A 27,849-nucleotide genomic window follows, 5' to 3' on the forward strand; every position below is an offset into this window, starting at 1 on the left:
CAAGGGTTTCAGTTTCTCCACATCTTTGTGAAACCTTTTTTTTTTCTATTTTTTTTTTCTAACAGACATCCTAAAGGATGTGAAATGGTATCCCATGGTTTTCATTTGAATTTTCCAAAGGATTTGTGATTTTGAGCATCCTTTCATGTGCTTATTGTCCATTTATCTATCTTCAGAGAATTGTCTCTTTAAAGCTTTTTTAAAATCTCTGTTTCAGCTCAAATTTCTTTTATCCAAGATATTGGAAGGCTTCCTCTGAAACGACACTTTGGAAGGTAAGCTGATTGTTTTAATTTTCAAAACCTGTTTTAAGACCTGTTATTGAAATGTCCACTGAATGTTACCTAATTTATTCAGTATACAGCCAGTAAAATTTATCTGTAAAATCCAAGAGATACATACAATTCCCAGTGATTAATGGTCATATGATTGCATTGTAAATCCACCATTTTATTACTATATGTAATATAACAGTATATTTTCACTAGCTCACATATGGAATCATAAAAGCAAGGGGATTTTTAAAATCCTCCATTTAGCAGATCTTGCCTATGTGAAAACCCCTTTTCACCTTTCCTGCCCAGAGGTGTCCTTAGCCTGTGTTTAAAGCCTGCAGTGACCAGGAACTACCACAAAAGCACTTTTTTTTTTTTTTAACTTCCTTCTCTTAGAAGATTCAGACAAATTTTAAAAAATGCAGTTTTATTAGATATAGAGAGGTAAATCTTTATCTGTGCTATTCCTTTTATTATGAAATCACTTCTGGGCTAATATCATTGATTAACACAACACCTGTATTTCATTTCTACTTCACTTATTTGTAAGGTCAAATTATGTACTTGGCATTTTATTTAAAAAGGCTTTTTGGGTGCCTGGGTGGCTCAGTTGGTTAAGCGACTGCCTTCGGCTCAGGTCATGATCCTGGAGTCCCGGGATCGAGTCCTGCATCAGGCTCCCTGCTCAGCAGGGAGTCTGCCTCTCCCTCTGACCTCCTTCCCTCTCATGCTCTCTCTCTACCATTCTCTCTCTCTCTCTCAATAAATAAATAAAAATCTTTAAAAAAAATAAAAAATAAAAAGGCTTTTTAACTGTTGTTATTGGTTCAACTACTTGATCTAACTTGGGAGACAGGATTTGTCAGTGCTACTTATTGCAGTCATTCATGATGACCATATTTAGGAATGCCTGGCTGGCACAGTCGAGATAGAGCATGAGACTCTTGATCTCAAGGTCATGAGTTCGAGTCCCACATTGGGTGTAGAGATTACTTAAATAAATAATCATGATGACCATATTTAACATTATCGTTGATTCATGTTGACAATACTAAATATTAATATTTAGCTTGATAGTTAATATTCACTAGTTCTCTAGTTTCCTGTAATACAGCCTACACCTTATTTTTGTACATTTAGCTTATTTCCAGCTTTATCACAGTTTTCTCATAGCTCTACTCATTGTGAACATCAAATGCTATTTACATAGGATGTATTCCAAAAAACTTGTTGAATCGATGGATACACACTTCTCTGAAGCCTTTGCTGTATATTGCTAGATTACTTCCGGGAATATTTTGCCAATTTTATGTCCACTTACAGTCTATCAGTATATTCTTTTCTCCTAGCTCTTGACACCGCTGGGTTCTATTAAAACTTTTTTTTTTTAACTTTTTTTAAATCTTTTTTTTTTTTAAGATTTTATTTATTTATTTGACAGAGAGACAATGAGAGATAGAGAGCATGAGAGGGAAGAGGGTCAGAGGGAGAAGCAGACTCCCTGCTGAGCAGGGAGCCTGATGTGGGACTCGATCCCGGGACTCCAGGATCATGACCTGAGCCGAAGGCAGTCGCTTAACCAACTGAGCCACCCAGGCGCCCCTATTAAAACCTTTTTAAGAGGTCTTGGGGCACCTGGCTGGCTCAGTCAGAAGAGCATGTGACTCATGATCTCAGGGTTGTGTGTTTGAGCCCCACGTTGGGTGTAGAGATTACTTAAATAAATAAAACTTTAATAACTAATTAAATAAAGGTCTTTGCCAGTTTTAAAGATGATGGTAGTAGTTCATTATTTTAATTTCAATTTTTAAAATAACTAGGTTGAACAATTTAGTTACCATTTGTATTTTTTATGTAAATTGTCCATGTCTTATGCCCATTTTTCTTTTTTTTTTTTTTTTGAGAGAGTGCATGCATGTGCTCTCACAAGGTGAGGGAGGGGCAGAGGGCTAGGAAGAGAGAGAAAATATTAAGCAGGTTCCACTCTTAGTGAGGAGCCTGATCTCACGACCCTGAGATCATGACCTGAGCCAAAATCAGGAGCCTGATGCTTAACCAGCTGAGCCACCCAGGTGCCCTACCCATTTTTCTATTCTATTTAATTTTTCTTTTTAATTTGTAAGAACTCTTTAGCAAAGACATTAATCAAGTCATTTGTACTGTAAGTTGTAATGATTTTTTTCACATTTTGTCATTTACCTTGTACTTTTGTTTATATCATTAAATAAACCAAAGGGCTTGGCTACAGAGTGAGCATGTCAAGGTAAGTGAAGAGATGGCTTCATAATTCTCACACGCATGGTATAACTTAAAGGTATCCCTCTTTTTGGTTATTATTGATGCCTGCATTATGAATCTGGCAGGTTGAGAATGGAAGCCCTGACGGACAGGGAACCTGGATTGATAGACCCCGACAGTGGAGATGAAGCACTGCTTAATGGAGGGCAGCCTGCAGAGGAAGCTCTGGGTGAACCCACTCAAACCGCCGAACCTGAAACTTTCTGTCTGCCTTTGAGTCAAAATAGTGGGAGTGAGCTGCCTCCCAGCCAGCCTCAGCCCTTTTCCGTGCAAGGAGACATGGAGGAAGAAGAGCTGATAATTGAAGACTATGAGAGCGATGGGACCTAGAAACCAGCCTGCCGGTCATGTTGTTGCTTGGCAGGTTCATGTGCATTTTATTCAGTGGTATCTGAACAGAGATAATATACTTTTCAAGTGAATGACAGTTTAATTCTTCACTCTTGTATTTCAGCACAAGAACCTGATTTCTCTGTCATCTTGAAGTAAACAGATCAAGCTTCAAATAATATCTTAATTTTTTTCTCTAGTATTTATTTACTCTTGTGAGTGGTGTTGGGAGAGGAGTTCAGTGTGAATGAAGAGTGAACATTATGTCAAATATCAAAGAATGTGAAGGAATAATTCAGAATACTAAAACTTTATGGGGTTGTAAATACGAATTATGAAACAGTTTAGTATGCAATTATGAGTGTAAATAAACTTTGTGCCTTATTCACAGTTTCTCTATGGTCTCTAACTTCTCAAATACCATTTTTATATGCTGTACAGTGGACTATTTTAGATGCTTTTTGGAAAGTATTTAATTTATATCAAAATTAAAATGTTGAACTTCTTTTCGTTTCTTCTTTTACCATTTCCTAACATGTATTGTCAGCCAGGTATCATTGGGCATAATACATGAGTCTCCTTTTTCCGTTGTTAACTTTTCAAAAATAGGGAAGAGAATGGCAACCTTGCGATGAAAACTCTCCCGGCGGACTAATCATACCTCTTACTACGTTTCCAAGCTGTGTGCGCGCGCCGTGGCGCGGGCGGAGCTGGGTTTGTAACCGCCGCCCCGAGGTGCGGGGCGGGCTCCGACCCTCCCGGGCCCGGAGCGGGAGTCCGGGCCTGACAAAGCTGGGCGGGGCAAACTTGGCTCGGCTCCGCCCCGGGAGCTGAGCCGGGTTTCAGTGCCGTGGGCGGCGTGTGCGGTTTTCCCGGCTACCGCTCAGGTGAGTGGGCCCGGGGCGGGGGGGGGGGGGGGCATGTGAGGCGGCGGCGGACGGGGAGGGGCCCGGCGGCACCCCCGGCAGGTGCGCGGGTGCGGAAGCGAGGCCCCGGGCCCCGCCAAGCGCGCGCCGCGACCCGCGGCGCTCGCCACTCAGCCCCGCCATAACCTGCGGCCGAGGCCGGACCGCGGCGCGGAAAGAGGTGAGCGCCCCGGGGAGAGCGGGGCCTGCGCGTCAGGAGGGCCGCTCAGCCAGCCCGCTTTCACTCAGGGGACACAGGTGCGCGGTGAGGCGCGCCCGGCCCGCGCATGGACCTAGTTCCGGCCGCTTTGGGGCGTCATCTCGACGGACCGAGAATGGGTTTTCTGTCGGCCGCGCAGACCGAGCGCTCCCTTGGGTGGGCAGGATTGAGAGAGATGGGTGTGACGGGACGCCGAGCGGCGGGCTCGGGAGCGACCCCAGCGCAGATGCTCGGTGTCCCTTGTCACTCACGCGTGGGTTGGTTAAAACCCTCGGGGCTTTCCCTGCTCCCAAGGAGCCCGGAAACATCTCGTGGGCCCAGCAAAACTTTAAAGCTCGCTAAAGCGAGGCTTCTGTTTTTGTAAAGGCGACCAAGAAAGGTTCCCGTGTCACTTTCTTGGGGGAAACCATTTATCCTCCCACCGCTATGGCTTTCAGAGCTGTGTGTTCCTACAGAATGGAGCCAGAGTCCCGGGGCTTGTCCAAAACAAAGACCCCACTGTCCCTCAGCGTGCTGAATCCAAGAGGGCTCTCGGTGACACCCTCAAAGATACACGAGGGGTACCAGATAACGACGATGTGGTCTACCGCTCACCATTCCCTTCTAAAATCACGTATTTTGTTATTCCATGATTCTCCACATCTGTTTTTTTTTTTTTTTGCTTTTTATTTAAAAATTCTTGTTATGTAAACATTGATAGGGTGTTCTAATTCAAATGAGCCACTTTACACAGGTGAAGATAAAGTAAATCCATTACATTGACGCACACTTTTTTTTTTTACCAATGTGTTAAGCAACGGGATGTTGAATTATATAAAGCTTGCTGAAGTTATTTCTGTGCTTTTGCTTCTACTTTTGTTAGGAAAGTGTATTTCAAAACTGTAGTCGTGCTGTGCATTTCTAGAATTTAAATGTTTTTAGACACAGGGGCGCTTGCGTGGCTCAGTCGGTTAAGCCTCTGCCTTCACCTCCGGTCATGACCCCAGGGTCCTGGGTTTGAGGGAACCTGCTTCTGCCTCTCGGCTTTCGCCTTCCCCTACGTGTGCGCTCTCTGTCAACTAAATTTAAATAAAGTCTTTTAAAAAGTAAAATACAATGTTTTTAGATACAGATGAGATAAATGACCGAGACAAAAATAACTGCTTATTGCTATCATTTATAGAGCTCCTCCTTTGCACGGGGCACCATGCTGGAACTAGCACAGTAATTCTCTAAACTTGGGGTACCCCATTAGAAGGCCCAGAAATTTAGAACTCTCCATTTTCACCCATTCCGTGGGTGACAGTATCTAGTCTATGGTAGACCTACCTTCTGTGTGTGCATTTCCGCCTGGACATCTCCACCTGGATTTCTAATGGCTATCTCAGACTCTTCAGGCTGCTTGTCCCAGGGCTATCTCCAGTTTGGAGGGGTGGAGAAATGTTGCATATGAAATTATCAGATGTCTGAGATTTGCTTCAAAGGAATCTCTTGGCAGAAGGAATAAGTAAGAGGGATAGATGAAACAGAATTGGTCATAAATTGATAATTATTGAAGTCGGTTGATGGGTACATAGGGTTCATGATACTATTCTTTTTACTTTTTATTATGTTTGAAATTTTCTATAATAAAAACTTTTAATTCCCTGTATTAAAGAATCTGACTTCTTTCTATCTCCATTGCTACCACCGTGGTCCATTGGATTCAGTCCGTGGCCTCTGTTGTCTCCCTTGTCTCCTGGAGTGTACTCTCAACATAGCATCCAGAGTGACCCCATTAAAACACGTCAGATCCCGTCAGTGCTCTACTCAGAATGCTCCCTTGTCTTCTCATCTCACTCCCAGTAAAAGCCCAAATCCTTTCCAGTGGTTTTCAAGGCCCTCCCTAATGATTCAGACAGACTTAATTCTGCTGCTTACCCTCTCACTCACTCTGCTGCTGCCCCACTGGCCTCCATGACTTAATAGTTCTTGAACTTGCCAGGCACTCCTGCCTCAAGGCTTTTGACTAGCTGTTCCATCTGCCTGGACCGCTTTCCCTGATAGCTGTCTGGCTTCCTCCTTCACCCGCTTCATTTCTATATTCAGATGTCACATTCTCTGTGAAGACTTCCCAGTCATTCTATTTAAAATTGTAACACCTGACCGGCAAAGTGCTCCTTATCACCATTCTTAACTTTGTTCCTTAGCATCTGATGTATTTCACTTCCCTTATCTGTCATCTATAATCCCCCCACTGAGACTTAAGTTCCACGAACGCAGGGATTTCAGTTGGTTTTGTTCAGTAACACTTTTAGCATGCTTGGTGCATGGCAGATGTTTGGTAAATTTGTTGAACGATAGGTCTCCATTTTACAAAATGAAAGCCTTAGGGGGGCACTTGGGTGGCTCAGTCAGTTAAGCATCTGGCTCAGGTTATGATCTCAGGTCGTGAGATAGAGCCCCACATTAGGCTCCCCACTGGGCGTGGAGCCTGCTTAAGATTCTCTCCCTCTGCTCTCCCTTTCTCTCTCAATTAAAACAAAAAAACAAAGCCTGAGGAGTTTCTAAATAGTTCAACACCACAAAGGTGGGATTCTCCATTTAAACTTAGAGACCTTCATAGTGCCAAGTACGTGCTATATGCCCAGTGAGTTTCCAGTAAGTACTCGCTTATAAGCAATGCGAGGGAGAAATTCATTGTGCCTTAAACCTAGTAGTTAGTTACATTAGCGAGTAGTGTCCTTCTTTTTGTATACATGTCCAGGTCACTGATTTTAGGAAGGAAATCAACAGGTTTAGTAAAAGTGCTTTTTCTCTGCCTTATTTTTTAGGTGGGTCAAATCCCCTCTGAGATACTGAGTGTCGCAACGGCAAATCTCCTTTAGGTGGCCACTCTGAGAAGAGTGCTACATATGATATACACAGTTGCTCTGTGTTCTACTTTTGGGGAATCTTAACCTTCAGTGATTTTTTTTCTCTGAGAATTCAAAAAAAATTTTTTTAAGAGAAATGCATTTCCTTTTTTTTAAGATTTTTTTCTTTTTTTATTCATTCGAGACACAGAGATACAGAGAGAGAGAACATGAGCAGGGGGAGAAGCAGAGGGAGGGGGAGAAGCAGAGAGAGAGGGAGAAGCAGGCTTCCCGCTGAGCAGGGAGCCCGACGCGGGGCTTGATCCCAGCACCCTGGGACCATGACCTGAGCCGAAGGCAGACGCTTAACCACCTGAGCCACCCAGGCGCCCTGAGAATTCAATTTTTAAAATCGAGTATCAAGTATTAATATTTTAGAGTGGAAGAAGCAACTCCCCTAAACTGACTTCCCTGATTTGAGAAAGAAAGGGGCTCTTCAATCCCTGTGTTTAACAGACTGCTTCTCCCAAGCCATTCCAAAGGAGATTTGAGGTAATGAAAATGAAGAGTATTTGCTGGCTCATCAAACTTTGGTATGCTCAAACTATTAAATATTTTGATTTGGGTGTTTGAGGAAAGGATTCTACTTGGGATGTGTTAGTATCCTGTATGATTAAAATTTAGCTTCTTACATGGTTTCTACACTTGTTTACTGCGCTCATAGATAAATTAGACTTACAAATGTTTTAATTCAGAACTAAGATTTTAATTTTGATTGCCCTTAAAATCATATAGAATGATGATGTTATCTCTGGCTATTATGTTGTACATGTTTAAAATATATTATGATTTTTACGTATCATGATAATTAGACGTGACCATATTGGTTTCCTAAATACAATTATCTACCATTAAGTGAATAAAATCCCAGCATCATTGAAAGAATAACTAACTAGGCATAAGTGATAACTTTAATCTTGGCCACAGGTGTAAAAGTCACAAATGTCGTCAAATGATGGAAGATCCAGGAATCGGGACAGGCACTATGATGAATTCCCAAGGGACTCACCCTATCAGGATGGCACCATAGGCACCCTCCAGACTCTTCGCGACAGTGAGCTGGCCGTGAGCGCTGATCCCTTGCCACCACCCCCTCTCCCATTACAGCCACCATTCGGCCCAGACTTCTACTCAAGTGACACCGAGGAACCAGCCATAGCACCAGATCTCAAACCTGTAAGGCGCTTTGTCCCTGAGTCCTGGAAGAACTTCTTCAGAGGGCAGAAAAAGGACCCAGGATGGGATAAGCCGGTGTCTGACATCAGATACATCTCGGATGGAGTGGAGTGCTCGCCTCCAGCTTCTCCAGCAGGACCAAACCACCGCTCACCCCCCAACTCCTACAAAGATCCTTGCGGAGGGTCAGAAGGAACCTTTAATTCCCCAAAAGAGGCTGAGGCGATGTTTCCCCACGACCCCTATGGCTCACTAGGCCGACACACCCAGACAGCCCGAACGTACAATGAGAAGGTGGAAGAGTATAACCTGAGGTACGCCTACATGAAGTCGTGGGCAGGCCTGCTGCGAATTCTGGGTGTGGTGGAGCTGCTTTTGGGAGCTGGTGTCTTCGCTTGTGTCACAGCTTACATTTACAAGGACAGCGAGTGGTATAACCTGTTTGGCTACTCACAGCCCTATGGCATGGGAGGTATTGGTGGCCTGGGCAGTACCTATGGGGGCTATTATTACAGTGGCCCCAAAACCCCTTTTGTACTCGTGGTTGCTGGATTAGCTTGGATCGCCACCGTTATTATTCTGGTTCTCGGCATGTCCATGTATTATCGGACCATTCTTTTGGATTCTAATTGGTGGCCTCTAACTGAATTTGGAATTAACGTTGCCTTGTTTATTTTGTATATGGCTGCGGCCATAGTCTATGTGAATGATACCAACCGAGGTGGACTCTGCTACTATCCTTTGTTTAATACGCCGATGAATGCAGTGTTCTGCCGGGTGGAAGGAGGACAGATAGCAGCGATGATCTTCCTGTTTGTCACCATGATTGTTTATCTCATTAGTGCTTTGGTTTGCCTAAAGTTATGGAGGCACGAGGCAGCTCGGAGACATAGGGAGTACATGGAACAACAGGAGGTAAGGAATTGCACCATGCTTCATTCATCCTTCATTCATTCACCGTCCTTCATTTTTTTCCTGTTATTTTCTCCCTTGTTAAATATGTGTAGTTGTCGAAACAAAGATTTTATAAAAGCCATTTTTGTTTCTTAAATGATCTGAAATTCGAAAGTCCTAGCTCAGTGTCTGATCTGCTTTTGGTGGGATAACCCACTCTGGTGTGTCACCGATGCATAGCATTGCGAGTGGGCACCAGATATGGAAGACAGTCTATAGTTTGGTAGCTGCGCTGTGTCTGTGATGCTTAAGGGGAAGACACAGCTACCAAATTTCCGCAACAGAGAATAATACCACTTTCAATACAATAAATATCTCCTCATTAAAGTAAGTTTGAGAACAGGGTTGATTCTTTGTGTGGTAAAGCTTAATAAAGAACAAAAGTTTTTGGTTATAGGAGGAAAGTGCTCACATACATTTTGTGACGAGCAGTGCTTTCTTCCAGGGACTTAAATAAAGTCAAGTAAGAATAGAGTGAACCATGTTTGGTTTTTTTTAAGTATTGAGAGGCTGGGTTGTAATGAACATACTCTCTGAAAACTTGCCCAGGCATTTTGATGTTTCATTCTTATTTTGGGAAGATGTGTGTTCCCAGATTAGAATGGGAGCCTGGCACTTGTTTTTATTTCTAGGATTTAACTAATTAAATATAAGAAGAAGGAGGAGGGGGAGAAGGAGAATTATTATTACTAATAATGATACCTGGAGGATAAGCTTATATAAAAGCCATATTTAAAACTATTTTATTTGAACAGTAGTAAAAATGTTAAGAGTATGTTCCTTTAGCTTCATTATACCCTGAAATAAGTTATTTTGTTTTCTTCTAAGGAGAAGTGTGTAGTAGAATTTCCTATGCTACCAACAATGTCTTACTACCAACAATGTCTTACTAATTTTTTCTTGATTTTGAGTCAACTTATTATGCGTTTTTCTTTTCTTTTCTTTTTTATATTTTATTTGAGAGAGAGAGTGAGATACAGAGAAAGTATGAGCCTGGGGAAGGGTAGAGAAAGAAGCAGACGCCCCGCTGAGCAGGGAGCCCTATGTGGGACTTGATCCAAGGACCCCGGGATCATGACCTGAGCCGAAGGCAGACGCTTAACCTACTGAGCCACCCCGGCGCCCTCTTTTCCCACTTTTCAAAGATTTCCTAGATACTGTATAATTGCAGATACTATATATATGGGCAAAACTGTAGGTAAAAATGAAGTCCTGCCCTTATTTACTCAGTAACCTATTTATTTACTCACCTATATATTTTGTGTTTAATCTTTTGTAGGAATCTTACACATAACAACAAAAAACTTGACTAATTTTGTAACAGGTACCTTATGTGTTACACAAAGAACCTCAACATGTTTCATTGTGATCCATACTCTCTCATGACAAAATATATTAATCTTACTAGAACTTACTAGAACATAGATTCAAGTTATTTCTAAAAATTTATCTCAGCACATTAAGCACATTTCTTAAATTTACATCTGTGTATACAAAATAATTTCAAATTTTAATCAATGTGAAGTGCAGATATGAAACACACACACTTACGCATGATTTTTTGTAAGTCTAATAACAACAGACTTCTTAATGTCATTTCAAAATTGCGCATGAGTATGACTTTAATTACCGACATAATACATTCATTTCTTTCTCCTTTCTCAAAACTTGTTTCCATAAGACTTTTTTTTCCAAAGATTTTATTTATTTATTTGAGAGAGAGAGAGAGAGAGAGCACAAGCGGGGAGGAGAGGGAGAAGCGGGCTTCCCTGCGAGCAGGGAGCTTGATGTGGGGCTGGATCCCAGGACCCTGGGATCGTGACCTGAGCCAAAGGCAGACACTTAACAGACTGAGCCACCCAGGCGCCCTCCATAAGACTTTTTATAATGATTGATTAGACTTGCATTAGCTCTCATGTAGGAGGTTGTGCCAGTTTGTATGTTGCTGTAACTTCTTAAAAGTTAGAGGCTATAATGGCCTGTGGGTTTTTTCTGTTAATTTTATAACTGTAACTGTTTCACATTATTTAATTGCACAAGGTAATGGGAGCCAAGAATAAATAAAAATCTCTAGGTAATTCAAAGCAATTACCTAATGGTCTCCATCATGTCTGTACCTCCAGCCCTGCTGTGTGTTCCTGACTGACGGACAGGGAGTTACAGTTAACCCACATCCTCTGCTTCTCCGCTAGCCCATCGAATGTTGCCCAGATGAGGAGGAGGAACATCTGTCAAGTAGAGAATCAATGTCTGTGAAATTAAGATAGGGCTATAAATGCAAATGGATGAAAATATTTACAAAGTAGCCTCACACCCCTCTGAAAAATCATTTTAACTCTTTTTTTGTTCTAGATAAGTGAGCCATCTTTGCCATCCAAAAGGAAAATGGTAAGAATAAAGTTCACATTGTATTTTATGTCTAGATTGTTCAATACTTTCTCTCCTCTCTGTTTACCTACAGAGTAGATCATCTGTCTGTGAAAGTGTATCTGTTACATTGAGTTCCTGACTGAATATCCAGTTCAACTTTTAGCTTTTTTTCTCATAATGAAAGGACCAAATTAGACATGATATGGTGTATACTGGGCAAAACTATCAGTTCTATAGTTTTTATAGCTTCTTTTCATTTTGTTAGTTAAGAGATTATGCAAGTGAACAGCTGGTTCTCCTTATATTTAAAATTTAATTTAAAAAATAGAGTTAAATTTTTTTAAGTCAAGGGGTTTCTCTCAAACTTTCTTTAGTCTTTTTAAAGTTCTTTGCTGTTCTTTTCTGTCCTTCTCACCTTGCTTTCAGATGCTAAATTTTGTTGTGGCAGAAAGAAAATTCCTATGGCAGAATTGACTAACATCATGGCAGTAGTCAAGGTATTTACCTTTCTATGCCTTGATTTCTTCATCTGTAACATTGGAATAATAATAATTGATTCCTAAAAAAAATTTTTTTTACATCTTTAAAAAAAATAATTGATTTCTACTTCACATATTTGCCAAGAGGATTAAATGAGATGTTATAATTATTTACATATATGTAAAAACCTAATATATTTGGGATGCCTGGATGGCTCAGTCAGTTAAGCATCTGCCTTCAGCTCAGTTCATGATCCCAGGGTCCTGGGATTGAGCCCCGCATCGGGCTACCAGCTCAGCAGGGAGCCTGCCTCTCCCTCTCCCTCTGCTGCTCCCCCTGCTTGTGCTCTCGTTCTCTCTCTCTCTCTCTCTCTGTGTCAAATAAATAAATAAAATCTTGAAAAAAAACTAATATATTTTAATAATCATAATTTTACCTTATTGCAAAGTCCTTTTTTAAAGATATTGGGCATTATTTCTAAGCAAGAAGTTGAGAATTCAACCTTTGGATTTGTTTCTTTGAAAAGGGAGTGTATTTACTTGGTTCAAATTCAGAGGGTCTCTAATACAAAGTCTTCTCTCACACTTCATGCCTCAGCCTCCCAGCTCTCCCGATTTGAAGGAACCACTGTTAGCAGTGCCATTTGTTTCCTTTCAGACGTGTGTTTATATTATCTGTATATGTAATGTACATGTACACACACACACACACACACACACACACACTACTCCCTTTTCACGCAAGTGTTGGCGTACCATACACACTGTTATGTCCCTTATTTTTTCTCTCAACAATACATTTCTAAGATATTTATTTATTAGTACATAAAGAACTTCTGCATTCTCTTTTATAGCTATAGTACTGCATTGTATGAACATATATATTTATTTTGACTGCCAAATTGCCCAATAGAAGTTTTACCAATTTCCACTCCCAGGAGCACCTTGACCAACACAGTGTTAGGAAAATTCTTGACATCTGTCAACCTGATAGGTGAAAAATGATACCTAAGGTAGTTATAATTTGTATTTTTCTTATAAAGAGTGAGATTGAGCATTTTTCACATATTATGTTTGCTTTTCCTTCCCTGTTAACTGTTTGTATCCTGTCTACCTTTTGAGTTGCTAATTTATACAAGTCCTTTAAGTGCATGCATTTTGAAAATACCTTTTATAGGGTTTTTTTTTTTTTAACTTTATTCTCTATAACACAAATACAGTATGAAAATTTTTTGCTCCTGGTAAAGTAAGGGATTTATGAAGTGGTCAAATGACACTTTGTTCAAGGGATTGTGATTAATACATCAGTGTCATCATTCATTCATTGAACAAACATGTCCCAATTAGATTGTGGGCTAGTGATATGAATACTACAAGGTACATCATCTACATTTCCCAAGGGCTTACAAATCTAATGAAAAAGAAAACCCTAAAGTGTTAGTATGTGTGAGAGAGTGAGCAAGAACTATAAAACTAAACTTGCTTAAAGATTTGTGTTTCTCAAAAAAAAAAAAAAAGGAGAGAGAGATTTGTGTTCTCTGCTATCTCCTGGGGAAATCAATTTATGGATGATAATGTCTCAAATTCAGCATTGTTAATTGGTCAAAGCAGTTGGGATCTGTAATTAGCCACGGTTCTTAATGGGTCAGTTGTCTTAAATTACTTCTGACATGTACGTTGAGTCATCTGAATTGCAGTTGGCAGTTGCACCTTGCCAGGATCCATAAATCTTTAGAAATCATGAGATGCTTGAGCAGCCCTGACTAACCAGGCATGGGATAAATGAGGCTGGCATTGGTTGGTCTACAGAATATTGAAGTTCCTCTTTCACAGGGCAGGGTGGACCTAGAGCTACAAACCTATGCACATGAAACATTGTTCATAGAATTAGTCACACATGACTGTGTACCTGTGGATTTTTTTTTTTTTTGCTTTTATTGTACTTTGTTTTAACTTCCTAATTCCCTTGTGCTTTAGTTTTAAATATTTATTTATTATTGCTTTCAGGATGTGCATTTCAGTTAACTCAGGGGTACTCACAATCAGAGTAAGCGAAATGGATGCTCACTTTTAAACTGTTATATAGATAGATGGATAGATAGGTAGATAGTAGTTGCCTTTAGGAAGGCCAGTGCCTAACTGTGGGAAGACAGGGGGAGAGGGAGACTTACTTTTCATTCTGTACCCTGTTGGGCTTTTGAATTATATATCATGTGTATATATTACCTATTAAAAATTTTTTAAGTTTTTAACAAATTAAATACTTCAAATAAAATTGACATAAGCAACATAGAACTGATGTTTAAATAATTAATAATTAAATAATTAATAACACTGGTCCTTTGAGATTTAAGTGCAGCCTCCCTAACTTACCCTGTGGGCTGCCTACCAATGTTAGCAACCTTGACCAAATGAATAAAGCACTCTTCCCAGTTGGGAGTCAGGGTTGTTTGGCCGGATCATTGCCAGTACTCTTATTCCAGATTGCCAGTACTGCCTTAACCCTTCATAAATCCTGCTCCCTCAGAGGGACTGACTGGGAAACTTGTGAACCCCACCCTGGCCAGGAATGACCATCATGGCTGCATCACAGCCTGGTGAGAGTCCTAAAATAAGTGCAGAATGGAGTCAGCCTGAAAGGCCTGGGTGAACTGGGGAATTTGCCCCGAATGCTAGGGTGCTCAGTATCATTGTTTGGTGAGAATGTGGCTGAGGCAGACTCCATAGGTAGGACAGCATTAGGGAGATCTGCCAGCAAGTGCTAGGGTACCTCTTTCAGGCTGCTCTGGAAGACTGGTACCAGCATGTCCAGGGTGTGTTGCAGGGTCCCAGCTCCCAAGAGATCCTGGAATAGTCAGGAATAATCTTCATGGAGTTAGAAACCATGTTCCTAGGGCTGCTTTGAAAATCATACCAATCCCTTTAATTTACAGTCTTTTCAAGATAAGGGAGCTGAATGCAAAGGGCACCCTTTCACAGGGCTCTTTCCCTGGGAGGTGAATCACAGTGGATCAACATTTAGGTGTATTCTAGAGGCAGACCTCTGTGACGGAACCTTGTGACTTAATTGGGGAATCTCTATTGGACTTACCTACTAGGAACCTTTTAGAAAAGGTTGGCTCTCCAGTTTCTCATTGGTTTTTCACCTGCTTCCTTCCCAGTTCTTAGTAGGGAGGAATTGGCAGCCTACCATAGGAGAGGCAGTGTAGTATGATGAAGACAAAATGAAGTTTGGAATCAGGTAAATCTGAATTGGATTACTACTAGCTCTGTGATTCCGAGGAAGTTACTTACCCTCTGAACTTAAGTTTCCTGTCCCTTGTTTGGAACTATTTACTGGGCTGTAACTTCTTATTTTATATTTTAACAAATACACTTTTTGAAGAACAAATAAGATCATTTTTAAAAAGAAATATACAGACATAAAGTAAGATCAAACAGAGATAGAAACAAATTCTAATAAATCCCTAAGTGCTGGACAGATTTTTTTCCAAGCTAGGAAAGTCAGAATCCAATCTGAACATTGAAGGTGGTGGTGTGGGTTTGGGATCGAGGCCTCTCCATCAATGCAGAGGGAGAGAGGCTCAGCATTTGGACAAATGCACACTACTTCTAACTTAGCATATTCAGTGTTTTTATCTAAAGCATTTTTTTAATTGAAGTTAGTTGACACACGATGTTTTTAGTTTCAGGTGTACAACATGGTGATTGAACTTCTCTATACGTTATGCTATGCTCACCTCAAGTGTAGCTGCCATGTATCGCCAAACAACACTATTACATTGGCTGTATTCCTTATGCTGTGCCTTTAATCCTCTTAACTTGAATAAGTTAACTGGAAGGGGACCTCACATACACATTCACCCATTATGCCCATCCCGCACCCTCCTCATCAGTGCATTTTTTAATTTCAAAAGCTTAGTAATTATAACCATAGCATTACTTACCCCGTTGTTTAATTACTTTCTCTTGCCTCACAATAAAACTTTTCTGATATTTGCTGACGAGACTCATTTCTCGCTAGAAGCAAAGAAAGGTCGTATGAAATCTGGGGCCCTGTGTTTGTAGTCAGGAATACTGTTGTTTTTTTTTTTAAAGATTTTATTTATTTATTTATTTATTTATTTATTTATTTTTTAATTTTTTATTTATTTATTTGACAGAGAGAGAGAGAGAGAGAGAGTGAGCACAAGCAGGGGGAGTGGCAGGCAGAGGCAGAGGGAGAAGCAGGCTCCCCACAGAGAAGGGGGAGCCCGATGTGGGACTCGATCCCAGCACTCCGGGATCATGACCTGAGCCGAAGGCAGTCGCTTAACCAACTGAGCCACCCAGGCGCCCAGATTTTATTTATTTATTTGAGAGAATGAGAGAGAGAGAAAGCATGAGAGGGGGGAGGGTCAGAGGAAGAAGCAGACTCCCTGCTGAGCAGGGAGCCCGACGCGGCACTCGATCCTGAGTCTCCAGGATCATGACCTGAGCCGAAGACAGTCGCTTAACCAACTGAGCCACGCAGGTGCCCAGGAATACTGTTTTGAGAGTTGTGTGTCCCACGGCTGGAGCCCAACTCATCCTTCTGATAAGAACCTAACGAGGTTTTGATTCTTTGTCTTATGTGTACTTTCAGATTTTTTTTCTCAGTAAGGTTTTCTGAATTGATGATCAGTGAGGTTCACCCAAATACAGTGGAAGAAAGTGTTAAGAGCATAAAAACAGAAAAATTTAAAGCAGATGAAATAGTCTCTGAAAATATTCTGACTTCTTAAAGCTCCCTTTTTAAATTAAAAAGTGAATCTTGGAATTAGGGATGGGCAAATAAGGAAAATGAATAGTTCCTGCTTGAAAAACTTGACCTAGGGGAAGAAATTCTACCTGGGCAGAATTTATGATTTTAACCCGGAAATCTGAGCCTGGAGCTGCCGTTAAGCTCTGAAGGGTGAACATGCTCCATAGCATATCCCTCAGCCAGCTGTGTGGCAAATGGATTGTTAAATATCTAGAAGCTAGGGTGCCTGGATGGCTCAGTTAAGCGACTGTCTTTGGCTCAGGTCATGATTCTGGAGTCCCAGGATCGAGTCCCGCATCGGACTCCCTGCTCAGCAGGGAATTTGCTTCTCTCTCTGACCCTCCCCCCCATGCTCTCTCTCTCTCTCTCTCAAATAAATAAATAAAATCTTTTTAAAAATTAAAAATTAGGGGCGCCTGGGTGGCTCAGTTGGTTGAGCGACTGCCTTCGGCTCAGGTCATGATCCTGGAATCCCGGGATCAAGTCCCGCATTGGGCTCCCTGCTCGGCAGGGAGTCTGCTTCTCCCTCTGACCCTCCCCCCTCTCATGTGCTCTCTCTCTCTCTCTCTTTCTCGCTCTCTCAAATAAATAAATAAAATCTAAAAAAAATTAAAAATTAGAAGCTAAAGAGGGATGCCATAAAATAGAAAAACATTTATTTAAGCCAAAAAAGTTTCCCCTTATTTTGTTTTATTAAGATTTTATTTATTTATTTAAGAGAGAGAGTACAAGTGGGAGGAGCTGCAAGGCAGAGGGAGAGAGAAGCAGACTCCCCGCTAAGCAGGGAGCCCGATGCGGGGCTCGATCCCAGGACTCCAGAATCATGACCTGAGCCGAAGGCAGGTGCTTAACTGACTGAGCCACCCAGGGGTCCCCCGTCCCCTCTTTTTAATACTGTGATTCATTATCAAGATCAAACAGGTAAGAATTCCTTAGTTTGAAGAAATGGCATCTTAAATAGTGGAGATAAAGGAGAATAAATACTAACCTCAGAAGGTGTTCCCTGAAATACTCCAGTTTAATCTCCTTTCCTCGGGGTTTCCTGCTCCTCACTTGCATTCTTGCTGTTTGGGACCCAGTGGCCTGGGTGCCATGGGCCGTGCTTCTCTTTAGAACCCTCCCCCAGGGCTGCTTAGCTGCCTCACCAGCTGATGCGGCTAATGTGTGGGCTGTGCTGTTTGTGGAGTTAAAAGCTTGTGGTTTTTAGGATGAGCTAATCTTAAACCAAACCTCAGAGGCAGCCTCAGAGATAGGGAAATCGGGAAACAAAAGGATTTTAAAGCTCTGCCTGGCAAGCTAAAGAGCAAGGTTTTAAAATATGTCATTTGTTTTCAGCCAAGTGGGAGCCCTCCTAAGCTGCTCTCAGTTTAGTTCAAGAAGTTTAATTCAGCAAGTGTGTGCTGAAGTCCCAAGGGGCCAGTGGAGCGCGGGGGCGGGGGCTTACTGCTCTAATGAGAAAGCAACCATTTCTAGGGAGCTGCCAGAATTGCAGGGCACTTTAGGATTGAACAGTATGCATTTAAGTAAACCTTCCTTGTGTTACTCATTTAAAGCATCAATAAGCCAAAAAGTTCTGTTGTTGTTTTGTTTGTTTTTTTGAGAGAGAGCACGAGCAGGGGGGAGCAGCAGAGGGAGAAGCAGACTCCCCGCTGAGCAGGGAGCCTGATGTAGGGCTCAATTCCAGGACCCCAAAATCACGACCCAAGCTGAAGGCAGACTCAACCAACTGAGCCACCCAGACGCCCCTGTTTGTTTTAAGTAGGCTCCATGCCCATCGTGGAGCCCAAGGCAGGGCTTGAGCTCATAACCCTGAGATCAAGACCTGAGCTGTGATCAGGAGTCAAACATTTAACAGACTGAGCCACCCAGATGCCCCGGAAAATTCTGGGTTTTAATCATGGCTTTTCCACTTCCCAGCTGTGAGGCCCTAGAAAATTTACTTAATCTCTCTGAACCTAACTGGTTCCCGTGTAAAATGGAAACCCCTCTCCCGGCATCCACCTGCCTCACCAGTGTGGTTAGTGTTCTGGGCACTGCCCCTTGGGGCCCCTGAAGAGTCTTTCCCCAGTGCTGCACTTCCGTGTGAGCCTGCCCATTCCAGAGTGGGTTTCCCTGGGCATTGACAGTCCTGCTTCCTGTGCATTAGTATTTTAGAGCTGGGAGGCCTGTGCCCCGCTACTTCCTCTCCGGGCCGTTTCATCTTGTGCTACTTCTCCACTTTTGAATGTACCATTTTTTGCTAAAAACACTTCTAAGAACTTTCCAGTTGAGAAACCAGGGTGACTTAAACCAGGGAACCACAGGCTCAGAACTCTTGGACAGCTGAAAGGCCTCCACCACTTTTCCCCTGTGTTTGCTTGCTTTCCTTTTCAGGTAATGAAAACAATGTAGCTCGTCTCCCTTTCTGACCTACTCGGTGGCTGCTTGTGGTTGATTCATCTCAAGTTCCCCGTGACATTTTTTTCTCTTTCCATTTAAGTAGCCTTGTTCCATTTTTTCCCTTGAATTTCTTATTTTGAACTACATTTTGTATTCTTTTTTTAAAGATTTTATTTATTTATTAGAGAGAGAGAGAGAGATCACAAGCTGGGGAAGGGGCAGAGGGAGAAGCAGGCTCCCCGCTGAGCAGGGAGCCTGATGCGGGGCTTGGTCCCAGGACCCTGAGATCATGACCTGAGCCGAAGGCAGACGCTTAACCAACTGAGCCACCCAGGCACCCTACATTTTGTATTCTTTTATAGCTAGTTGGGTCATAAATCCTAAATAAAGTACTTAAGACCCCACATTCAGCATTTCATCATCCACATTTGACATATACACGATTGTTTTACCTGTCATGTACTCCTTCCTATACCTCAGTGTGGTTCCCCTTAGCTATTACAAAGACATTCAGAACAATTTTATGACTATAAAACATGTAATTCTCAAGTGAAATGTTAATTGCTGCTTCTACTTTTCTTCCTCCTGCTTCTCCCCACTATTTTTTTCTAAGATAAATTCATGGGGTTTTTTCCCCCCTCTTCCTCTGCCTCTGTTTACAAATAAATCCTCTTTTTCTCCCAAACTGTAGTGTGATATGGCCACCGGTGGTGACAGACAGAGAGACCAAGAAGTTAATTTCAAAGAATTGAGACCAACAAAAATGAAGCCTGAACTTCTGAGTGGGCACATCCCCCCAGGCCACATTCCTAAGCCTATCGTGATGCCCGACTATGTAGCGTGAGTGTCTGCTTAAATCCTTCTTCAAGCTAGAAATGGAGAGATCCCGTTTGGGCATTTCATTTTCTCTGCTTAATAACATTTATATTTAAACAGTTGTTTATTCCTGGAGAGGTAGTATACTGAATTGAAGATACAGCATGGTCAGTGAGGAATAAGCTAGGCTGATTTTCCCTTCAGCCTATTTTCGGTGAAAAAGTCACAACGTTGGTTAATTTTTTCCATCAGAAAATACCCTGTGATTCAGACAGAAGATGAACGAGAACGCTATAAAGCTGTGTTCCAAGACCAGTTTTCAGAGTACAAAGAGCTCTCTGCAGAAGTCCAGGCCGTCTTGAGGAAGTTTGATGAGCTGGATGCAGTGATGAGCAGATTGCCACGTTGTTCAGAAAACCAACAGGTCAGTGCCTGCAGCTGCCTAGGAGGAGCCCTGAAAAAGGAAGGATAAGATCTGACCTTCACGTAAATGTGGGGAGGGTGTAATAACCATGTGCATTTGCTGTCTGTGTCTAGGAAAGTCATTTGAGATCTTCAAGGGCACTAGTCAGGATTACAGTTCACATTATATAGTTTCGTGTCTTTTGCCCTCAATTATTAAACAGTTATAAAACAATCATTTTATTTTCTTACTTAAGTGAATACAAATTTGCCTAAGTTACATCCTGAGTCCATCAGGGCCCCAAAGGAGACTGATGGCACACTCAAACTAGGATAATTGGAAAAAGATTTATTCACAAAAGGGTGGGCAGGGTGTAGGGGAGCAACCAGGGGTCATGCATTCTCCAGATTCTCCAGTGGTAAGTAACAGCCAAGTAGGTAGCACCCCAGGTCCAAAGAGCACAGTGCATAAGGACAGAGAGATCTGAGCTGCTGGGCACACACATCAGACTGATAACCGTGATTGTGACAGAGGGAGCCAGGGAAGAGCTCACAGCAGTCACCAGGGACTCAGTTGCTTTCTGTAATGTTCTGGAGTTTAAGGCTGGGGGTGGGGGTCGCATTTTAATATTTCTGAAATCAGGATGCCCTGATAATCCGTGGCATTTTTTATCAGATGTACATTTTTTATTTTTTTTTTAAGATTTTACTTATTTGAGAGAGAGAATGAGATAGAGCGAGCATGAGGGAGGAGGGTCAGAGGGAGAAGCAGACTCCCCGCTGAGCAGGGAGCCTGATGCGGGACTCAATCCCGGGACTCCAGGATCCTTTTTTTTTTTTTTTTAAAGATTTTATTTATTTATTCGACAGAGAGAGAGAGAGAGCACAAGCAGGGGGAGTGGCAGGCAGAGGCAGAGGGAGAAGCAGGCTCCCCGCAGAGCAGGGGGAGCCCGATGTGGGACTCGATCCCAGGACCCTGGGATCATGACCTGAGCCGAAGGCAATCGCTTAACCAACTGAGCCACCCAGGCGCCCCCCCCTTTTTTTGTACATTTTTTATTGAGACACGATTCACATACCATAAAATTCAGATTGAACAGTTCATAGGGTTTTAGTACATTCACAAAGTTGTATAACCATTACCACTCCCTAATTCCAGAGCATTTTCATCACTCCAGAAAGAAACCCCATACCCATCAGCACATAGTCCCCATCCCTGCCCCTCTCCAACCACTGACAGCTACTAATGTACTTTTTGTCTCTATGGATTTGCTCATTTTGAACACTTCATATAAATGGAATGATATACTATGTGGCTTTTTATGTTTGGCTTTCCATAACTTTTTTTTTAAAGAATTTTTATTTATTTATTTGACACAGAGAGAGCACAAGCAGGCAGAATGGCAGGCAGAGGGAGAGGGAGAAGCAGGCTCCCTGCTGAGCAAGGAGCCAGATGTGGGGCGTGATCCCAGGACCCCAGGATCAGGAACTGAGCTGAAGGCAGTCGCTTAACCAACTGAGCCACCCAGGCGCCCCTTTCCATAATGTTTTTAAGGTTCATTTATATTGGGGCACCTGGGTGGCTCAGTCGTTGGGCATCTGCCTTCGGCTCAGGTCATAATCCCAGGGTCCTGGGATCGAGCCCCGCATCGGGCTCCCTGCTCCGCGGGGGGCCTGCTTCTCCCTCTCCCACTCCCCCTGCTTGTGTTCCCTCTCTCGCTGTGTCTCTCTCTGTCAAATAAATAAATAAAATCTTTAAAAATAAAGAAATGTTTTAATAAAAATTTTTATTTATTTGACACAGAACGAGAGCACAAGCAGGGGGAGAGGGAGAAGCAGGCTTCCCACGGAGCGGGGAGCCCAACGCAGGGCTCGATCCCAGGACCCTGGGATCATGACCTGAGCCGAAGGCAGACGCTTAACTGACTGAGCCACCCAGGTGCCCCCTATAATTCAAATTTTTAAAACTCACAGGATTTTTAACAAATGTCAAGCAGGCTCCTGTAGTATATAACTAACACACACGTTTTATATACTCCTGTAGTATATAACTAACACACACGTTTTATATACGCATTCTGCTCCTGTGATCCATATTGCCTGGGCATCTTTGTTTTGACTACAGACTTTTTTAAGTGTACATTTAAATCAGTTATAATTATGAGCTCTCTAAGCCAAAATATTTAGAGCAGTAACAATTTCCCATCCCTGGAGCAAAGGAGTGGTGTTTCCTATGAGATGCCAGTACCAGGAAGCAGGAAAAATCCAGCAAATATTGCAGGTCAAGGGTCACTTAGTACCATTTGAAAGACAAACAGGGTCCACAGGTCCAAGAAGGTCGCCCAAATTTATAGGTCCTTGAAGGAGCGCGGGAAGGATCGAGCAGGCCCCAGGAGACCGGATGGGCACAGGCTGGGAAGAGCAAGCTGGTTGACAGACAGGATGCTGACAGTCCAATCCTGTAGTCTTTTGAGCCTGGACCCAGTGGGCTCTGGTTTATGGGCTTCGTGTGGATGGGCAAGGGCTCAGCCATGTGGGTCTGCAACTGATGGGTGAGAAGGGCCTGATTATACTGGGGGCTGAGACTGGGTCCTCCTGTGATATTTCTGTACAATATCAACAATAATCATTTCCTGTGGTTTGTACACAGCATGGTAAGTAAGTAGCCAAATGACAAGGCCACAGTTAATCTCCATGTCTCCTCAAGTCCCTATCTAAAGTAGAAATATTAATTGTATCACAAAAGTTAACTTCTTGGGCACAGGCTGAGCTTTGCCATGGACGGGAATCTGAGGGAAGGCCCGTCCATTTCCTGGCAGGTCCCCAGGGCGGTGTTCCAGAGCCCAGTGGGCTGGTTTGGAGGTATAGGTTCTCTCAAAGACCTACTTGTGTGCCCTTGAAAAATTAATCACATGACTTTTCTAAGCCTATAAAATAGGAATATTGCTCAAAATAATCTGTCCGGTCCTCAGTGTCTTAAATTCCATTTTTCTGACAGCCTCTAGGATAGGTTTTGCTGTTCTTATTTCTGCCTGCATCTCCATCACCGCACCACTGGCCCTGGGCAGCTAGTTTCCTCCAGTCCAGACCCTCTTCAGACAGGTGACAACTGAATTAGCCAGTCACCTTGATGCTGGCAAACGATCAAAGCACAAATGAAACTCATGTGAAAGGCACAGAAGAATTAAAATATGTCATGAAAAGAATGTGGGTGGGTGATGAGAAATGTTCTCAGGGGAGGCTTTTAGAACTACAAACATGTTTTATATTTTATGTCTTTGGTTTACAGTGTCTGACAACTCTAAAGCACAGGTTTTACATGGATAAATTGGCTTAGTAATCTGTTCCCTTTGGACAGACTGTTCAGTCCATTAACAAATTTCATGTTTATTATAAATATGTTCTTAGTTAAAAGGAACCTTATTTAGTTATTTTTGAAAATGGCATAGTCTCAACCTCTTAATCCCAGTGTGTAATGTGGTGATTGCATACCAAGCACTTTACAAGGATCATTTCAAATATGTGAACCTTCTCATAACTTTATAAGGTACTTGGGGTTGCTGGTAAGAGGGCGGAGTCCTGGGATACACGGCTTGCCCACGGTCACACAGCTGATATGCAGTGGCCCTGGGACTCGGTGCTGGTTTCATGCAGGCGGAGGCCTTTCTCTCGTGTTCACCCCCAAATCCCAGTGAGTGTGGCAGGTAGTAAGCCCTCTAATCTTTGTCCAGTTAATCGAATTTTAGTGTGTGAATACTTTAATTATAGTCTAGATAAAAATTATTTTCTGTTCTAATTCCCAGTGTACTTAGATATTCTTGAGCTATGATTTGAGTAAAGGCAGGTGTTTTAATTAAAGTGTACAATATGTTATTTTTAGGAACATGAGAGAATTTCAAGAATCCATGAAGAGTTTAAGAAAAAAAAGAATGTGAGTAAACCCATTTTCTTCTTCGAAGTATATTCTCATGCAGGTACAGTGGTAACAGCTGACAGACCTCAGATTCTTTCAGCTAAAGTAGCTCTTTTTTAATATTTCTTCAGATGCTACTTACTAGAGAACATGAGTGGCTCCTGAATGCCTTTTCTTCTCCTCTCTGTCCTGAACACATTCTGTTACATCCTGGGCTTTAGCAACCTAGAGAAATGAGCGCCAATATAGAACTTTTCACTGACATTTCCTTCAAAAAAATTAAGTTATTTTACATTTTTCACTCCATCCATAATTGCACAGATCAGTAGAGGCTGGAGGGAGCTTTTATTAATCCATTCTATACTTATTATTTGCTCTTTGATATATTTTAAACTACTAAAGTTAAAGTTGTCTTAGCTCTCTGTATTTCCCAATTTTGCTGTGAAACTTTTAGTATTCTAAAAAATAAAATCGTCTTTAAAAATGTAAAGAGCTGTTATTCTTCTTAGGAAGATTTTTTTTTTTTGAAACTGGCAAATAAAATTTAATTCTCAATTTTTATTAGGTACACAATTTTGTAAAGTTTTGACTTTCTAAATCATTTTAAGGAAAACAAGCATTCAGAAAACATTCAAAGTACTATGTGTGTTTAAAATTTTATTGGCTGATAATTGTCACAGGTCTTCCCATGCTGCTAATCCTGAATTAAATGTGCATAGGAAAGCAGAGAACAAAACAGTTACCTTCAGAACTCAACAAAATTTGAACAAGTGGGGAAAAAATGCTTATGGTTAGAAAACAAAACTGTCTCTTAGTTCAGAGAAAATATATCTTTGAATACCATATTTAAAAATAAAGCTTTGTTTTCCATTTAGGAAATGTGGAAAACACCTATTTAAAATGTCTTTGGAAGGACACCCCATTTTGCAATGTGCAGTCTTCCACATTTTTTGGGCTACAGATGTTGAGAGGTATTCCATGGTATTCTCACTTCTACAGGTTGATGTTGTCTGGCAGAGCCTTCCATCATTCAGCTTTCTGACATTTTATCAAGAATGAGTAGAGGGGCAAGAATTCTTGCCCGATTCGTTTCCACAATGCAGCCGTTTAACACCATCTCATCCAAAATGATGTGCACTTTATCCAAATTAAACATTATATCTAATTCAGTCACTCGGCTGAAGTACTCATCTAACACTTCCACAAAGTTATGGATGAATTCATAAATGGCCATCTCATTCTCAGTGTCATTAACTCCAACCACAATGAGGAGAGCTGCATACCGCCGACATACCAGCTTAAAATCCTTAAATTCAATGAAAGAACATTGTTCATTGGATCGGAAGAGACAGCTCTTTAGGACTTCCGTTTCCAGAACTGTACGCTTATTGATCTCCACATGTTCATAGTATTTAGCAAGTCGGGTCTGTCCTTGTTTATTCACCATGAGGAAAAATTTTATCATTTTTTTTCTGGGCAATATTTTTCCAGATAGTTCAAAAGTTATGTCAAAGGGTGCCTGTAATTAGAACCTGTGCAGCTCTGGGGGCGATAGTCCTGCCTGCGGTTCTGGCGACCTATTCTTCTTAGGAAGATTTTAAAATCTGCTGCAGGAAATCTGCTATGAAGGGTCATTTTCCGGGTGATAATATGTTTCTGTGTTCTTCACTGAGGAAACTGGAAGCTAAAATATTCGTTGTGTTTCTCCTCCAGGATCCCACATTTCTGGAAAAAAAAGAACGCTGTGATTATCTGAAGAATAAACTTTCTCACATAAAGCAAAGAATTCAAGAATATGATAAAGTGATGAATTGGAATGTACAAGGTTATTCTTAAAACCTTATTTGAAACCACTTTTTTTATATTAAACTTAATATTTATTTACCGTCTTTTCCATGCTAGTCTGTGATAGAGAAGTATGTGCTCTCTGCATCAGCGTGTAGTTGGTTTAGCTGGGATGCCATGCTTTGATAGTATGACTTTACTTCAGACATTTCAAAACAAATTCAAACTTACCGTGGACCTTTACTCAGAACGGAAGAAATGCTGTGTCCATCTGTGTCCACTTTATATTTATCCTGTTAGAGGTAAAAGTAGTTTAGAGATCATATCCTCACAGTGTGATGAACACACAGAGTATCATTCTGGTGCTGCTTTTCCCTTTTTAACTCAGGCCGACTCCTGGAGTTTTTCTTAGGACATGTGTCTCTTCCTAGCCAAGGTGTCCTGCCTTCTCTTGAAAGGGCCTTGAATCCGAGATCAACATTTTCAAGTCTTATGATCTCCGGCAAGTTGCTCGATCTCTCTGTGCTTATTTTCTCGTCTGCAAAACTGAAGCTAACCGTAGTGCCTGCCTTGTAGGGTTGTTCTGAAGATGAAATGAGTAATGTTTGTTAAGCACTTAGAAAAGACCCTGGCACGTTACACGCAGTCCATTAGCGCGTGCATTCTGTAGAAGTGATTGTGACGTGAACAAACTGCCAAGGAAAGGCTTTTAATGTGCACACTCAACCAGGTAACCAGAAGCTCCACGTGTCTCATGGATTTCCTTTTTTGCAGTGAATAACTCTTACCGCATGTAGCCTTAAGCAGATGCTTCCCTGTGGTTCTGTGCCCATTGGGGTCCACCACACCCTTCCTATCGTGAATCGCTATCACTGTGCAAAGAGGTCCACCTCCCTGCAGCCCAGCCCTTCCCATACATACCCAGTGCAAGGATTGTGTGACCATTGTTGCCTCTTCTGCCCTGTTGGCTAAGGCCCCACGATCCTACATTTACTTAGAATCTCCTTTTGATTTATTGTGATGCTTCATCTTCCCCACCATTCTCTTGGCTATGGGGCTTTATCCGTGAGAAGTGTTTTATTTTTATTAGTATAAACAATGGACTACCTTAAAAAAATGTGTTTAAAATATCATTGCTCTTGGATCCTATTTAGCAGTGTCTATCTTGTGGCAAGTTTACTAGGTGCAGAAGTACACCATAGCTGCCATTTGGACAGTTGATGTTCAGAGAATTTTCTAAAGCAGTGAAACCAAAGAAAAGCATGTGGAAAAGCAGAGGCTTAAAAAGTGTTGGATACTGAATGGACTTCCTAGTTTTTCTTTATCTTTGAAATCTTATTTAGTGTGTCTATTGTTAATATTTTAATGCCGTGGCTCCCAGAGTATGCTTAACGCCCTAAGTGTCTAAAGAGGTGGCACGTGGGGAAGTGTGAGGTCCTCTCGAAGCCCCCCCCTTTACTGGAACAGCTTCACTTTCTGTTTTATATATTAGGGCGCCATGTTAACATTTTACTTAAGAAGCACACCAATGCTTTAAAAAAAGGAAAAAAAAACCCATGAAATAATACCATTTTGATAGATTGTAAGGAGCTAGATTCATTGTGAAATAAAGTGTTAAAGAAATTTAACTTTGTGAAACTTAATTTTACTATAATCGTAAATGTTAATCTTTGAAAACCAATGTTGTAACACTAACTTTAAAAATTTTTTATGTCAATACCTAAGCATATTAAAATTTCAACTACGTGTTTTTTCTGTGTGCCCTTCATTGTTTGTTTTTCTAGCATTCCTGTGTTGACTGGGCATGTTCTTGAAAATATTTTCCATTATCAGAAAACAAACTGGAAAGTCATTGAAAACCTGTAGGTCGTGATGTTCAGGTGACAGTTTC

At 41.7% G+C, this 27,849-nt stretch overlaps 3 protein-coding genes across 9 annotated transcripts in view; 2 read left to right on the top strand and 1 right to left on the bottom strand.

The window, feature by feature from the left end:
* The window catches only part of RAD17 (RAD17 checkpoint clamp loader component), a 33,428-nt gene extending 30,026 nt beyond the window's left edge, over positions 1-3,402 (top strand). For 5 of the 6 annotated variants that reach the window (XM_027605642.2, XM_027605641.2, XM_027605643.1 and 2 more), the window contains 2 exons: positions 218-275; positions 2,639-3,402. In XM_027605642.2, coding sequence (XP_027461443.1) covers positions 218-275; positions 2,639-2,903 — 323 coding nt within the window. In that variant the 3' untranslated portion in view covers positions 2,904-3,402. The remainder of the gene's footprint in view (positions 1-217; positions 276-2,638) is intronic. The other variant, XM_027605644.2, reaches the window with a different exon arrangement.
* Positions 3,403-3,633: 231 nt separating this feature from the next.
* MARVELD2 (MARVEL domain containing 2) lies at positions 3,634-27,699 on the top strand. 2 transcript variants are annotated; one of them, XM_027606996.2, is made up of 7 exons: positions 3,634-3,790; positions 7,829-8,992; positions 11,384-11,419; positions 19,734-19,882; positions 20,111-20,282; positions 24,141-24,191; positions 25,887-27,699. In XM_027606996.2, exons 2-7 carry the CDS (start codon positions 7,844-7,846, stop codon positions 26,007-26,009), a joined length of 1,680 nt encoding a protein of 559 aa, XP_027462797.1. In that variant the 5' UTR covers positions 3,634-3,790; positions 7,829-7,843; the 3' UTR covers positions 26,010-27,699. The 2 variants fall into 2 exon arrangements, with proteins under 2 accessions (XP_027462797.1, XP_027462798.1); XM_027606997.2 differs by lacking the exon at positions 3,634-3,790 and adding an exon at positions 3,862-3,989.
* LOC113929817 (AP-4 complex subunit sigma-1-like) lies at positions 25,130-25,859 on the bottom strand. Its single transcript, XM_035727810.1, has one exon. It carries the CDS (start codon positions 25,636-25,638, stop codon positions 25,204-25,206), a length of 435 nt encoding a protein of 144 aa, XP_035583703.1. The 5' UTR covers positions 25,639-25,859; the 3' UTR covers positions 25,130-25,203.
* Positions 27,700-27,849: the final 150 nt, after the last annotated feature.

Source organism: Zalophus californianus, chromosome 5 (assembly GCF_009762305.2).
Source record: "Zalophus californianus isolate mZalCal1 chromosome 5, mZalCal1.pri.v2, whole genome shotgun sequence".
NCBI lineage: Eukaryota > Metazoa > Chordata > Mammalia > Carnivora > Otariidae > Zalophus > Zalophus californianus.